The following is a 14,639-nucleotide window of genomic DNA, read 5'->3' as shown; positions in this document are numbered from 1 at the left end:
TAACGACCTTGGATAATAAAAGAGACCAAGTGGGGGAAAATAATAACAGAGGTGAAGATTAAATCTTTTTAAACAAATAATTTAATTATGGTCTTCTTCTAGTGGACAATCTAAAAATAAAAGGCAAAATTGTCTTTAATGTCCAGCTAGGACTGTAGTTTCAGCCAAATAAAAGGCATTCCAACATAAAGGAAGAACAAGGACTGGTGTTTCCTCAGTCACATAAAAAGTTATGTTGTCAAAAAATGGTATATGCAAAAACAGGCATCCATAATGAAAGAATGAAGAAATGTGGATTGGTTGTCTTCGCTTCAAAATGTTCAGTACCAAGCGTTACAAATGATGTTAATGACTTTCCACTACAAGTCAATAGTTCCTTTTACTTTGAATTTCTTTGCCGACCGCTCACTGGAACGCAGTTCAAACTTGCTGCCATAGATGTGAGTTACAAAGTCACCAATTTCCACACTGAACACACTGTTCCTCTTAGGTATACCTGAAGAGAGGAAGAAAATCAAGCAAGCATTCAGAGGGACATAACGTATTACATATTTCTACAATATTTAAGAAGAAAAACACCGTTTCAGAATTAAATATACTTATGCACAATCTCTGTTGACGCATAACATTAATGAGGATATAACAGCTTTCTATCATATGTTTACATGTAAAAAGAAAAACAGGAAAACTCCATCACACTACAATGCATAAAATACAGAGGAAAAACTCATTCGTTTTGTAAGGCTTTTTTGCTCACAGGCTCCACCTCCCTCTAGTGGACAGAAGACTGGTTTGGCATCTTTATGAAACTCTTGAGTCTTAATTTTTAAACTATTGTTATTTTTGTGTTTTTTTTTTTTAAAAAAAAGCATCTTGACCTACAATCTTGTATAAAAGATGTGGTAACACTTTACAATAAGGTTACATTCATTAACATTAGTTAATGCATTAGGTATCATGAACAAACAATTAACAATATATTTTTTACAGCATTAATTAATCTTTGTTAATGTTAGTTAATAAAAATACTATTGCTCATAGTTAGTTCATGTTAGTTAATAGTGCATAAACTAATGTTAACTTTTGATTTTAAAAAAATGTATTACTATACACTGATGAGCCAAAACTCTATGACCACCTGCCTAATATGCTTTTGGTCCTCCGCATGCCGCCAAAACATGCCCACCTGCCGAGGCATGGACCCCTGAAGGTGTCCTGTGGTATCTAACACCAAGACATCGGCAGTACATCCTTCAAGTCCTGTAAGTTGTGACATGGAGCCACCGTGGATCAAACTTGTAGGTCAAGCACATCCTACAGATGCTCAATCGGATTGAGATGTGGGGCCGGTTGCATAAAACTGTTTTAAACTAGTCTTACTAGTAAGTCATCTAAAATGTTGGTCTTAATTTTTTCAGTCAGTTGCATAAAAACTTAGTTCAGCCTAATTTAAGACAGCACACACCTAGGCTAACTTTTGATTACATTCTATGTTGTCATGGAAAATAACTGTTAGCTGAGCCAGAGGGGGCTTGAGTTAAAAGTTTGCAGAAGACTTTGACTTCAATGATGGTCACAAAATGTCATGTTTTTTTTATTATTTGGGTTAAAAGCACTAAATTTGTTCATTAGAATCAATTTTGAAGCACATATTTTCAGCGAATGAAAACGGTATTGAGTGTCCACTGTCAGCCATTTTCTTTAAAGCTGTTCAGTGTCTTACTTTTCCCACAATGCAATGCAAATTAGACTGTCTTACTAAAGACAACTGTGAGTTTATTTTATGCAATAGGCTTTCTATGGCATCTTTGGCTAGTCAGACTAATTTTTAGACAAAGTCTTAAGTTAATGGCTATGTTTATGCAACCAGCCCCAGGAATTGAGGCCTGAGCAACACCTTGAACTCTACATCATGTTCCTCAAACCATTCCCGAACAATGTGTGCAGCACCTACAATGGGCACGCAATGGGCATGCGAGGTCCAGTTCCGACACTCGCATGCCCATTGTAGGCGCATTCGACGGTGGACAGGGGTAATCATGGGCACTCTGACCGGTCTGCAGCTACGCAGCCCCATACACAGCAGGGTGCGATGCACTGTGTGTTGTGACACATCCCTCCAGTAACCATCGTTACAATTTTCTATGACTTGTGCCACAGCAGACCTTCTGTTGGTTCAGACCAGACGGGATAGTCTTTGTTGCCCTTGCTCATTGATGAGCCTTGGGCACCCAAAACTCTGTCGCCGGTCTGTGGTTTGTCTCTCCTTGGACCACTGTTCACGGAAGCACCCCACAAGCCTTGCCACTTCAGAGATGCTCTGACCCAGTTGTCTGGCCATAACAATCTAGCCCTTGTCAAAGTCGCTCAAGTCTTTACTCCTGCCCATTTCTCCTGCATTCAACACGTTGACTACGAGAACTGATTGTTCGGTTACCATCTAATCTACTCAGACTTTGACATGTGCCCTTGTTAGGAGATGAGCAACGTTATTCACGTCACCTCTATGTGGTCATAATGTTTTGGCTCATTGGTGTATGTTGAAATGAACATTAACAAATATTAATAAAAACTGTAAAATAAAACAAATACATTAAAATACATACAATAAAACGTGACAAGACAATCTCAATTGATACTGCAAAACGCTAGAGAATACAAGCACGTTTTAAGCCTGCATTTAAAAATAGACAGTGATGAAGCTTGTCTAATGTCAAGTGGTAGCTGATTCCATAGCCTAGGGGCAGCAACTGCAAAGGCTCTATCAACCTTATGTATAAAACATGACCGGGGAATATGCAATAATAGTTTGTCAGTAGATCTTAAAGGCCTAGTAGGCAAGTATGGCTGTATTAAATCCCTAATATATGACGGGCCTGGTCATTAAGAGCTTTAAAAACAAACAACAGTATTTTAATTTAATTTTTTAATTGTAACCTGAAATAAACAGGAAGCCAGCGCAGAGAGGCCAGGATTGGGGTAATATGATCACATTTTCTAGATGATGTCAAAAATCTGGCCGCAGCATTTTGAACCAATTGAAGACGGAAAAGAGAGGATTGAGGAAGACCAAAGGGAATTGCAATAATCCAATCGAGAGGTGATAAAGGCATGAAGAACAGTCTCCAGGTCTTGAACCGATAAAGCTGATTTAAATTTAGCAATCATTCGTAACTGATAAAAAAAAATATTTTTCACTACTGAATAAATGCTGTAAAAGTATTGTTCATTATTAGTGTTTAATGCATCAACTAATGTTAACATAAAACTTTTGATTTTAATAAACACTGTTATTTATTACACCTAATTAAGCAGTTATGTGTTTTTGGAGGTAGACAGTAAAACAGCAGAAGTGCTAAGATTGCTTTCCTTTGTCTGGAATTCCAGCATTTCAGGCACAGTACAAAAAAGTATAATTTTGGGTGGTTTATTTATTTATATTTAGACCCATACCTTTTAGTTTGTCCTCCTTTGTGATGATTTTGAAGATGTACTTCAGTTCCTGTACCAGGATGCCAGTTAGACCCACATACGATGGGCATTTTGATCTGACTACTATTAGGAAAAAATATGAAAGAGAACATGAGACTATACTTTAAGATCATAATATGAGCAGTAAATCAGAGATCTGGATTTAGCCTACTGCTCAACCATTTTAATTATCTGGTACCTTTTAAGATAGCACCATGGAAATCAGCTTTCAAAAACTTCTGCTGGATCATCTGTGGGTTGCTAAATATATACATATATATCAAGCAGGATATTAAAAACATCAAACATGATGTGAAATCCTATTTATGAGCCAAATAATAGTGTCTTATTGCAATTACAACATGCATCTTTACCTTTCTGGTTTTAATCCGCCACACAGTTCCACAATGTACTGTTTCCATAGTTCATGCAGAGGTAAAAACAGTTCATATCTACAAACATAACACCACACAGTGATGAATGATGACACTATGGCTCAGTAAGAAGGTCTTTTGACAGATGCATGAGTGATTTCAGTAATATAATTAATTAATTGCCAGATATAGTGAAATGCATGATACAATACATCTGTAGGGGGAGAGAGATTAAATGAAATGTCTCATTCATACTTTTGATGTTCAGGTTTAAGCTGAAATACTTTCAGCTGTCGTCTCTCTTTGGCATTGAGCCCCTTGGCCTTTCTTTTCTTTCCCTCCTTCTTATTCTGTCTTTTATATTCCAGCACCACGGCCTTGTGTTGCATCACATCCTCAATTGCTTCAGCATTCAACCGGGGTAGGCTGTTCTTCAGGAAAGCTTTGGTGAAATTTGTTGCTGCTTTTTTACGCTGCGACTAGAAAAGAAACAAGTACACGAGTGACATACAGCTCCATTGCTGCTTTTGGTAAAGTCTCTCTAAATCAAGGCAGCGTGATCCCATTCTTTTTGTATGGACATATTTCTAAAACAAATAACAGAATGATATGATATTAAACACGACTCACCTGAAATCCCAAAATAGCGCTTTCTTCTGATGGGATTGGGGACTGCACTATAACTGTGAAAGTCAAATCAATCCAAAAACAGTGTTAGAAATCAAACAAAAAGATACAGGAATGCGTTCAATTTCAACCACGTATCATACTTACGTTCCATAACTCAAAACACACGACCCTCTCTGTCTAAGGAAACACTGCTGCTTTCAACACACACGTGTGTGCACACAGGACAGACGAGCAGATCAGCTATTCATCGATCAGACCAGAGCAATCGAACACGGCATCGTTCACCACAGTCAACGGAAAGAAAAACAATCAAATAATAATAATGTAAAGAGGTGAATGAATTTACACGAGTTGTTTATAATGATATAGATCACACCACACACATAGACTGTGTATGGAAGTCATGAAAATATATTAAATAAAGCGCTGGGTGTCGGTTTGCTCCGCCCCGTCAGTTTATTGGGCCCTCGTGCTCCACCCGGGCAACTTTTGAAAATACAACTGAAGGGAGGAGACCGTCAGTTAACTGATGAACTCAGTAATTAAAAGGCACTGTATTTAGGCTCTCACTTGTTTACTGTTGATATATTAAAGCTGTAAGCTTCAGTGATGTCTCAGGAGGTTGTGTGTTCAAAGCCGGAGGAGATGAGAGACGCCGAGGGTGAAAACGGCGTGGAAACCGTCGTCAAAGTGACCAGTGAAGATCCTCAAGACACTCATCAACGTCATGATGCCGATCAGCAGAGACCGGGAGAGACGGAGTGTAACTGTAATGAGATCAAACCGACTTGTGTTCCTAAAGGTTCGTCATGTTTGTGCTCTCTATGATTGCCAGTGTTGTTAACCTCTTGACATTAGAGACTGTTTGACCCTGCTGATTTAAAAATGGAAAGCGGTCCAAAGTCTCCAAACACATTTAGTTGTCCAGGATGTTGTTCTGTATAGGCCAATGGTTCTCAACCAGGGGGGCTTAGCAAACCTCCAGAAGGGCCTCAAAATGACTTATTTTAAATAAACAAGTTAAATTCAAATTATCGAAATGTATTAAAATACTAGAACTTAAGATGTTGGCCTACAACATGTAAACTGACACATATTTCTTACTTATTTGTAAACGCTCTCACTCAAACAGTTTATTTTTGTATTATTATTATTATAATTTTTTTGCACTGAATTTCCATCCCATTCCACACATGCCCTCTGAGTTTTACTCAGAATATTTACACATCAGGGGTGAGGCAGGCCTGCGAATATTGTCTTGGTCAACAGAAAGAAAAAGGTTGAGAATAACTGCTGTAGGCCACATTACTCAACAGTGTTCATCTGAATTTAGGCAGTACTTGTGCACAAAACCTGTCAAGAAAATGTCCTGGTCCTTTTATTCCAAAATAAAACGAAACAAATAAGCATTTTGTATAAATAAAACTGAGCCTATTTTATTGCCATATATTGTGACATTACTGTCATGACAGTTACGCTCATTTTACACCTCGATTCTCACTACTGCAATGTGATAGTCATGATAGGCCTATTTTCATTACCGCAATGTGGAAAAAGAGATGAAGACTATTATTTAAATGTCATAGTAGTGCTCCCTTGGTACTGCCTTTCATTTTTGTTGAAAGCAACAAGGTAATATGTAAGGCAATAAGAACTGAAAGGCAAAATGCGGTGGCCTGAAAATGTCACAATGCCAAAAATCTTAATGGTTCTAAATGTAGACTTCATTTTCTTTATTCAAAATTAAATTTCATATTATTTGTATTTTTTAGTATTCATGTGGGGTTAAAGTGATAGTTCACCCAAAAATGAAATTTCTCTCATCATTTACTCACCCTCATACCATCCCAGATGTGTATGACTTTCTTTTGCAGAACACAAACAAACATTTTTAGAAGAATATCTCACTTCTGTCGGTCCATCCAATGCAAGTAAATGGTGACCAAAACGTTTATGCTTCAAAAAGCACATAGGCAGCATAAAAGTAATCCATACGACTCCAGTTGTTTATTCCATGTCTTCTGAAGCGATCCAGTCGGTTTTGGGTAATAACAGACTAAAATATAACTCCTTTTTCACTGTAAATCTTGTCATTGCAGTCTCTCTGCATGATCAATAAGTTCAATGGTCACCATTCATTTGCATTTTATGGACATACAGAGCAGATGAGAGATTTTAAATTTTTTGGTGTACTATTTCTTTAAATATTACCAGGACATTTTCTTGACTGCTTTCATCTGAATCCCCCATTTGTTTTTAGAATTATTTCAGACAGAAGAAGATGATGACGGCGATGATGACAGCGGCACCCATTATCTAAATAGCGATGAGAGGTTGTGCACTCATTTACTGAGAGCAGAGAGAACTGCAAATGGAGGACTGCCAGACACCTTTCAGACTGATCACCTTCTGTACTACGAGAGATTCAAAGCATATCAAGATTACATGCTGGGTAACTGCTTCTACCTTTCAAACACTTATGAATGTGTTCAAGCCAGACATTTCACAACAATATCTGACTTAAAAAGGACTTACAAAGTGTATTTACATTTTATTTAACTGAAATCTTTGACAGGTGATTGTAAAACATCGGAAGTAGGGGCCTTCACTGCTGAGTACCTGGAGAAGGTTGTAGAGCCATGTGACTGGCAGGCTATATGGCACACTTCTGTATTTGATGTGCTGGTTGATGTAAGTTATTTAAAGGCAAATACTTACTGCATAATTAAAATAGAGTTAATTAAAATTTACTGTCAAAACATTAACATTGAGTGCTTATGGCTGAAGGATCTGCACAAAGGGACGTTTAGAAAGCTGAGAATTATTGTTGTAGGTTGTTGATGTGGACTGCAAGGAGCTGAAAGCAAAGGTGGAGTTGGTGCAACCGATGCAGTGTGAGACCAGAGGCTGTGAACTTACTGAAGAGTCCATGAAGGCCCTTCTGGAGGCTACGCTACATAAAGTGCCACTTCTGGACCTCTCTGTCGTCTATGATGAGTCTGGGGACTTTGATCAGACTGCTTTGGCCCTGGAACATCTCGGGTTAGTTTACCAATTAAAGGTGCTCTTAAGACCCACATAAAGATTTAAACCTAATGAAGTGAACAGTACTTGTTAAAAGCGATGTTCACTTACATGAGATTACAAGTTCTGTCATATCAGCGGCCAAGAAAGCCTATTTTATTCTACATAAGAGTGAATGCCATGTTGAGATCACATGCCCATCCAAATACTACTCACTTGATCTCGGTAACCCCCCTATTATCGGATATGTTTGGTTGCGAAATAATCATGGATGAAAAACACACCTGCGAATTGGGTATTTCTACATTGGCATTGGAAACTGAAAACTTCTGCTGTTGTGTGATGGTGCATCTTACACAGAGTTCACCCAAAAATGATAATTCTCTCATCAGGTACTCAACCTCAAGCTGTCTCAGTTTCGTATGACTTTCTTTCTTCTGTGGAATACAAACAAATATATTTTGAAGTAAGGGTGGTCGATAGGATAAAAGGATAGTTCACTCAAAATTATTGTCTTTCTTCAGCAGAACAAAAGTAAAGATTTTTAGAAGATGATGAAGCTCTGTCAGGTCCTTTATAATGGGAGTACACGGGTGCCAGCACTTTGAGGGTCCAAAAGTCACATTTAGACAGCATAAAAGTAATCCATGCGACTTCAGTTGATCAGTGAATGTCTTCTGAAGCGAATCAATACGTTTATGTAAAACAAGTCGATAACTGAAACATTTTTAACTCTAAATCGGCGCTTCCATCCAGGGCTCTGATGCTGTTTGAAATGGCCGAACTCTCGTATGTCGTTCGTTCTTCTGTTGTGAATAAACGGCACTTCTGAATTCTCACGTGAACTCGCCAACGAGATTACATCACACTTCGCATCAGCTGCTGGCAGGAAGTGCTTTTTAAAAGTTAATAACTTTTTAATTATCGATTTATTTTGTTACTTAAACTTATCGATTTGCTTCAGAAGACATTCATTGGTCGACTGAAGCCGTGTGGATTACTTTTATGCTGCCTAAATATGACTTTTGGACAGGCAAAGTGCTGGCACCTGTGAACTTCCATTATAAGGACCTGACAGAGCTCGATCTTCTACAAATCTTCATTTGTGTTCTGCTGAAGAAAGACAGTCATACACATCTAGGATGGCATCAGGGTAAGTGAATGAGAACATTTTCATTTTTGGGAGAACTGTTCCTTTAAAATATTACATCACAATATGAATAATTTTATATCACAGTAACGATTTATATCACATAGTAATTCCATAAGTGCCTCCTTAAAACTTTAACATAAACGGCCACCGTTAAGATTGGCTAACATAGTGCAGTCCCTCAAATACAGCCATATTTGAAACTCAATCGGAAGATAATGAACAGGCTCCACAACAATATAAAACTAAATTTCAGTGTTTATTCACAACACACATCCAATACATTGCATCCAAATATATTAAACTGCCCTTCTTAAGGACAACTTAACACTCCGCACCATAAACTATCAAACAGTCATGGCATTTAAAATATTCATGAATTGAACTGTTTACTTTTTTGCGATTTGCATCAAAGTGTTTTTAGCTGACCCATCCTTCAATAAGTTCCTATGCAAAGCTTGAATCGTATTATGACTAGTTCACAAGCAATCCGTGCTGATATGAGCCGAAAAAAAAAAAATGCACATACATGGTCCAAAGTGGCGCACAAGGGAGCGGTTAGGGAGAGAGGATTGTAAAGTGCCTGACTTGCTCTCCAGTGCTCGGTGCTTCTGCTCCAGAGCTCTCTGGCTGCCCTTCAGAGCCGTGCGCTGGCCGATGAGCTGCTCGTACTCTGATGCCTGTCTTTCGTGCGCACTGCGCAGGCGCTCATGATGTGGTCACAGGATGCACAAGCCTCCTCGTGCTGTTTCTGGATATACTCGCCACTTGAAATGTTTGTAGCTCTCTTTCTCTGTGAACAAACTGAACACCAGTGAGCGGGGCCAAGGATGCGATGACGTAAAGTAGGCATTGATGTTTTTCTGCTGTAGAGGGGGTCATGAATTAATGGTCGTATGGATTACTTTTATGCTGCCTTTATGTGCTTTTTGGAGCTTCAAAACTTTGGTCTCCATTCACTTGCATTGTATGGACCTACAGAACTGAGATATTCTTTTAGAAATCTTCATTTGTGTTTGCAGTAGAAAGAAAGTCATACACATCTGGGATGGCATGAGGGTGTGTAAATGATGAGAGAATTTTCATTTTTGGGTGAGCTATCCCTTCGAGTTACTGATATTTTTTTCTATTTTTGTGTGTGTGTGTGTGTGTGTGTGTGTGTGTGTGTGTGTGTGTCTGTGTGTGTGTGTGTCTGTGTGTGTGTGTGAACAACCATCTCTTGGTTACTTCGAAAGTAAACTAAGGTTGACAATGATAGATCTGTTTAGTGACTACGGAGTGGGTGAGATCAGCAGTTACAGAAATACTCAAACCAGCCCATCTGGCAACAACAATCATGCCACAGTCCAAATCACTGAGATAAATTTTTTTTCCCCCATTCTGATGGCTGATGTGAACATTAACTGAAGCTCCTGACCCGTATCTGAATGATTTTATGCACTGCACTGCTGCCACACAGTTGGCTGATTAGATAATCGCATGGATGATTGTTGGTGCCAGTTGGGCTGGTTTGAGTATTTCTGTAACTGCTGATCTCCTGGAATTTTCACGCACAACAGTCTCTAGAATTTACTCAGAATGGTGCTAAAAACAAAAAACATCCAGTGAGTGGCAGTTCTGTGGATGGAAACGCCTTGTTGATGAGAGAGGTCAACAGAGAATGGCCAGACTGGTTTGAACTGACAAAGTCTGCGGTAACTCAGATAACCGCTCTGGACAATTGTGGTGAGAAGAATATCGTCTCAGAATGCTATTCTGATATGCTGGTTGGCGCTGTTTTGGCGGCACGAGGGGGACCTACATAATAGTAGGTCGGTGGTTTTAATGTTGTGGCTAACTGTTGTATTAAACAATACTGTAGCCAAAAGACACTTTGAATATCTAATCAAAGGAATGGAATAATGCGAGCCATCTTTAGTACCAAAACAGTAATTCAAATGGACAGAGTTTCATACTAATTTAGTTTTTTAAAAAAAAGTTTTTTTTTTTAAGGGGCCCTTCTCTATACTGAACAGACTGGTTAAGCAAAATTTTCTGTCATTCTCACATCTCTCGTCTCCATTATTCATTCACCCTTGTACATGCTGTCTAATCTCTACAGGTTTTTCTATAAGCATATCTGGAGGAAGTGGGATGAGGAAGATGAGGATGATGACTTTGATTATTTTGTTCGGTGTGTGGAACCTCGTCTCCGACTGTAAGTGTCCTCCGCATGTCCTGTCTTTTCCCTGAAGCAGGATCTCATAATAGTCCAGATATTGTGGTCTATTGCAACTCTGTGATGATCATAAAGAAGCTCTGACCACCAGGTGGCAGTGTGTACCAAGAAATAAAGTTCATTGCATGCTTTGTGTTAATGCAGAGGAAATTACTTTGCAAGTAAATTATAGTGTCATTATAAAATGAGCTATTCAATATTCATGTTTGTGTTTTTGATACCTTGAATGTCTGCTTTTAAAATTATATTGGCACAAACTTTCTTAATATTGGAAAATATGTTAGACAAATTAAATAAAAATCTAATGGCACCATTTCTTCTCTTTCTTGGATCACTGTTCTTCTTAAAGTGGAAGGGTGTAATTTGTGCACCACTAGTGGTGGCACCAAACAGAATCGAAAAATTTATATTGTCAAACAAGTTTTAAACCTTCCCCTGTCTTCCACTGTTCAGAAAAACAAGTTGTCCTGCTCCAGACTCATTGGTTAAGTCTCAACCGACGACTCATCCACTTTCATTTTTTGAAGCAATGCTGTTATGCCGCTCCAGTCGGGCCTTTCAAACTAACAGATTGCAATTCCGTTTGGTGGTGCTAGTGGCACAGAAATTACACACATCACCTTTTAAGCTTTGTCTGTCTTCCCTGAACTCTTCCTCCATGTGTTTTCCACAGTTACTACGATATTCTGGAGGATCGTGTTCCAGCTGGTCTTGTAGCTGAGTATCACTCTGTGCTGACGCTCTGCTCAGAGAAATTCCAGGAGTTCTCCAGCCTGAGAAGTGACCTGAACAGCGACTCTGAGTCAGAACTAGACAACGTGTCCATGGTGGAAGGGATGTGCATGTATGAGCAGCTGGAAGCACTTAAGCGCAAGCTGCGTATTATTGAGAACCCGCTGCTCAGGTTAATATCAATGCTTTGTGTGTTTTTGATGGAAAGTTGTCATTTACATATGTGTCCACAGCGTGCCTCTGTTCCCCAACCCAGTTTAATCAGGAGAGTACTGTAATCAATATAAATGTGATTAATTTTGCTACTGGCCATTCATGATTTTTGAATTATTGACTTATTTATGTTTTCCAAACCTCTGGTTCGATACGCACTGCTCCATAGTTAATCATCAGACTTGATCCGACAAACTTTCCTCTTCCGCCTGTCCACCGCTGTGTGTGAGTGATTGCTGAATGAGGGTGCCTGTTAGTTCAATGGTTTGCTGACCCACACCACCTGGATGTTCATTACAGGTATGTTCTGGGCTACAAGGTGAACTCTGGTCAGCAGTCATACAGGGCAAAGGGGTTACGTCCTGCCGGTGGCAGAGTGGTCCACTTGGTATCTGCCTCAGCCACAGTTCACCAGCTTCAAAGCTTGATAACTGACAAACTGATGCCCCACTACTCCAACGAAGAGTTTGAAGTGCAGGTATGTGTAACACCCCCCTTTTATGACACAGTAGCACATTGGTCAGAAGACCTTATACTCACTCTTGCAGTCTGTAATTGTGTACTTTTCAGCTATACTAGTGTTGTAATTGGGGATTGTGGGAGGAGGTCAAGACATCAACAGTCTGAAGGAATAGGAGAACATCATGGTTTTAAGTAATGACAGGGCATTTGAGAGGCAAAATGTGGTATTTGAGTTGGAAATGTCACTTCAGCTAGTCAGAGATCTGAATCTGAATAGAGGCTTTTGGATCATTTAAAAAAAGTAGTTTCAGACAAGGAAGGTAGAGCACAAATCCTGCACAAATGCTGATATTTATGCCTCTCACTACCTCTGACCACTGCCTTTTAATTTCCTGGGCTTTACCTCTTAAAGGTTAATATCTTCCTGACAGTGCCTGCTGCTTTAGAGCTCTTAGGAAAAAAAAAAATCAAATCATTGATTTCACGCGCGCTAGTATAATTTTATGACCAGAAGGACTGAGTGAATGATTTTGCCAGTAAAATCTGAAGTGCTGTGAAGAGCTTCTTGCATCTTCCACTGAGATGGCAATATTAAAGTCTTGGCTGACTGGCTCTTTGTGAGCGTTAGGTTGCATTGAGGGGGTTGAAATCAGAGTAGTTTGTGCAGAAAGAAGCTGCTCGGAGGATATGATCACTAATGTGTCAAGGTGTTGTAATGCAGGATTTGTAGTGGTTTGTAAAGCTGTGTTCATTCACTAGTTGATGTTTGATCTCTCTTGTTCTGTGAGCCAGTTTATCCTTCAAGAACTCGTTAAAATGGTGCAGATGTGTGAGCTCGGATGCCTTTGCTCATATCCACTGGGACACACTGTCTTAAATGAACAGGTCACCCAAATATTCTCTCATTAATTACTCACACTCTTGCCACCCCAGATGTGTAGGGCTGAAACGATTAGTCGACTTTAGCAACAACTTAGACAAAAAAAAATGCAGAAATATTTTCGTTGTCGAATAGTCATTTGATGTCATTTAACGTAACATGAGATCACATTAAACTCTAATGATGGCGTGCGATAGCAGCACTGCAGCTTGCGCCTGATTGAGAAGAGAGGGAAAACCGGTCCCAGTACAGATGCACTCTAAACTTTCCAAAAAGCTTCAGGTGATGTAGATCGCAAAGTATGAGGGAATTGTAGAAAAATACGAATAATTGTTGTGGAATAAGCGAATTCCACAAAACCTGCGTGTTGAGCATTATATGTAATGCGTTATAGCTTTATTAAATTTCAAATAATAAGGGAGGAGGTCATGTAAATAACTATAAACTCTGAAAATGACACTTTGTGCGGTCAGCGTCTCTTCTAAGAGTTGCGCAAAGTGTCCCGATCTAAGGGGGAGAGATTGAAACTGCACCCGGCTGATGCACACCCTTTTGTGGGGGCGCTCGCCCGAGTGCGTGCGCTTGCTGCAGCTAGATTATAACGTGATGGCTCGCGACTTATTGTATCATATGTCACTGTGCATTTCTTATCGTGAAGAAAATTGGCAATATGCAGCTTTATTAATAAGAGAGAGTTTGTTTTTTGTGAGTTAAAGATGGATTGAAGTGAACAGGAAGGTGAGAGAGGTTAATCTTCGCCCCATTATACACTGCAACAAAATACGTTTTTGATTTGTTTTTGTTTTGGCTTGTTTTCCAATATAAATAACTAAAACTCCTTTTAAAACAACGTACATTTATTTTAGCAGCTATACTGCAGAAGAAAAAATTGTTATCTGAGAATGTTAAATATAATATTAAAAATAAAAATGTTAAAATATCTAAAAATCCTTTAAAAAAAAAAAAAAAAAAAGATGCATTCACCTGAGAAGCAGCATATGAGATATTTAGACTTGCTTTTAGAGAATAGATCTTGAAAATAAGTATATTTTGTCTTTACTGCACTCGCAGAAGTATAACCAAGTGAAAAAATACATATAACTTATACACTTAAGATACATTCTCTTAAAGCAAGTATAAATATTATATGTTGCTTCTCAAGTAGATGTATCTTGTTTTAATGATTTTTAGACTATTTTAAATGGAAAACATGACTATACTTTTTCACTATACAGTAAATATTGACATCAGCAGTCTCCTTGGCAATTATGGTTTCAAGCTCTATTACACTTCCTAGCACCATCTAGCTCTCTGCATGTGCATCAAGCACCAAGAAGTGTAAAGGAATAGTTTTAATAAAAAATAAATATTCTGTCATTGTAATCACCCTCACATTCCAAACCTGTATGATTTTCTATCTTCCGTGGAACACAAAAGATGTTGGACTGAACGTGAAGGACTGGCAACCTCAGTCACCATTCACTT

General features: G+C 38.8%; 2 protein-coding genes across 2 annotated transcripts in view; one reads left to right on the top strand and one right to left on the bottom strand.

Moving 5' to 3' along the window:
- Positions 1-117: 117 nt before the first annotated feature.
- pop4 (POP4 homolog, ribonuclease P/MRP subunit) lies at positions 118-4,715 on the bottom strand. The gene is made up of 7 exons (XM_051645014.1): positions 4,620-4,715; positions 4,476-4,528; positions 4,101-4,324; positions 3,846-3,923; positions 3,671-3,732; positions 3,454-3,555; positions 118-496 (listed from the first exon to the last, which is right to left on the bottom strand). The coding sequence occupies exons 1-7, from the start codon at positions 4,624-4,626 to the stop codon at positions 360-362; spliced, it is 663 nt and encodes a 220-aa protein (XP_051500974.1). The 5' UTR covers positions 4,627-4,715; the 3' UTR covers positions 118-359.
- A 10-nt stretch (positions 4,716-4,725) lies between these two features.
- The window catches only part of shcbp1 (SHC SH2-domain binding protein 1), a 32,876-nt gene continuing 22,962 nt past the window's right edge, over positions 4,726-14,639 (top strand). Inside the window, exons 1-7 of the mRNA XM_051644843.1 lie at positions 4,726-5,277; positions 6,736-6,927; positions 7,051-7,166; positions 7,309-7,517; positions 10,751-10,846; positions 11,541-11,771; positions 12,113-12,290. Of these exons, the coding sequence (XP_051500803.1) occupies positions 5,085-5,277; positions 6,736-6,927; positions 7,051-7,166; positions 7,309-7,517; positions 10,751-10,846; positions 11,541-11,771; positions 12,113-12,290 (1,215 nt within the window). The 5' untranslated portion in view covers positions 4,726-5,084. The remainder of the gene's footprint in view (positions 5,278-6,735; positions 6,928-7,050; positions 7,167-7,308; positions 7,518-10,750; positions 10,847-11,540; positions 11,772-12,112; positions 12,291-14,639) is intronic.

Source organism: Myxocyprinus asiaticus, chromosome 2 (assembly GCF_019703515.2).
Source record: "Myxocyprinus asiaticus isolate MX2 ecotype Aquarium Trade chromosome 2, UBuf_Myxa_2, whole genome shotgun sequence".
NCBI lineage: Eukaryota > Metazoa > Chordata > Actinopteri > Cypriniformes > Catostomidae > Myxocyprinus > Myxocyprinus asiaticus.
This window is presented reverse-complemented; position numbering and strand designations above follow the sequence as displayed.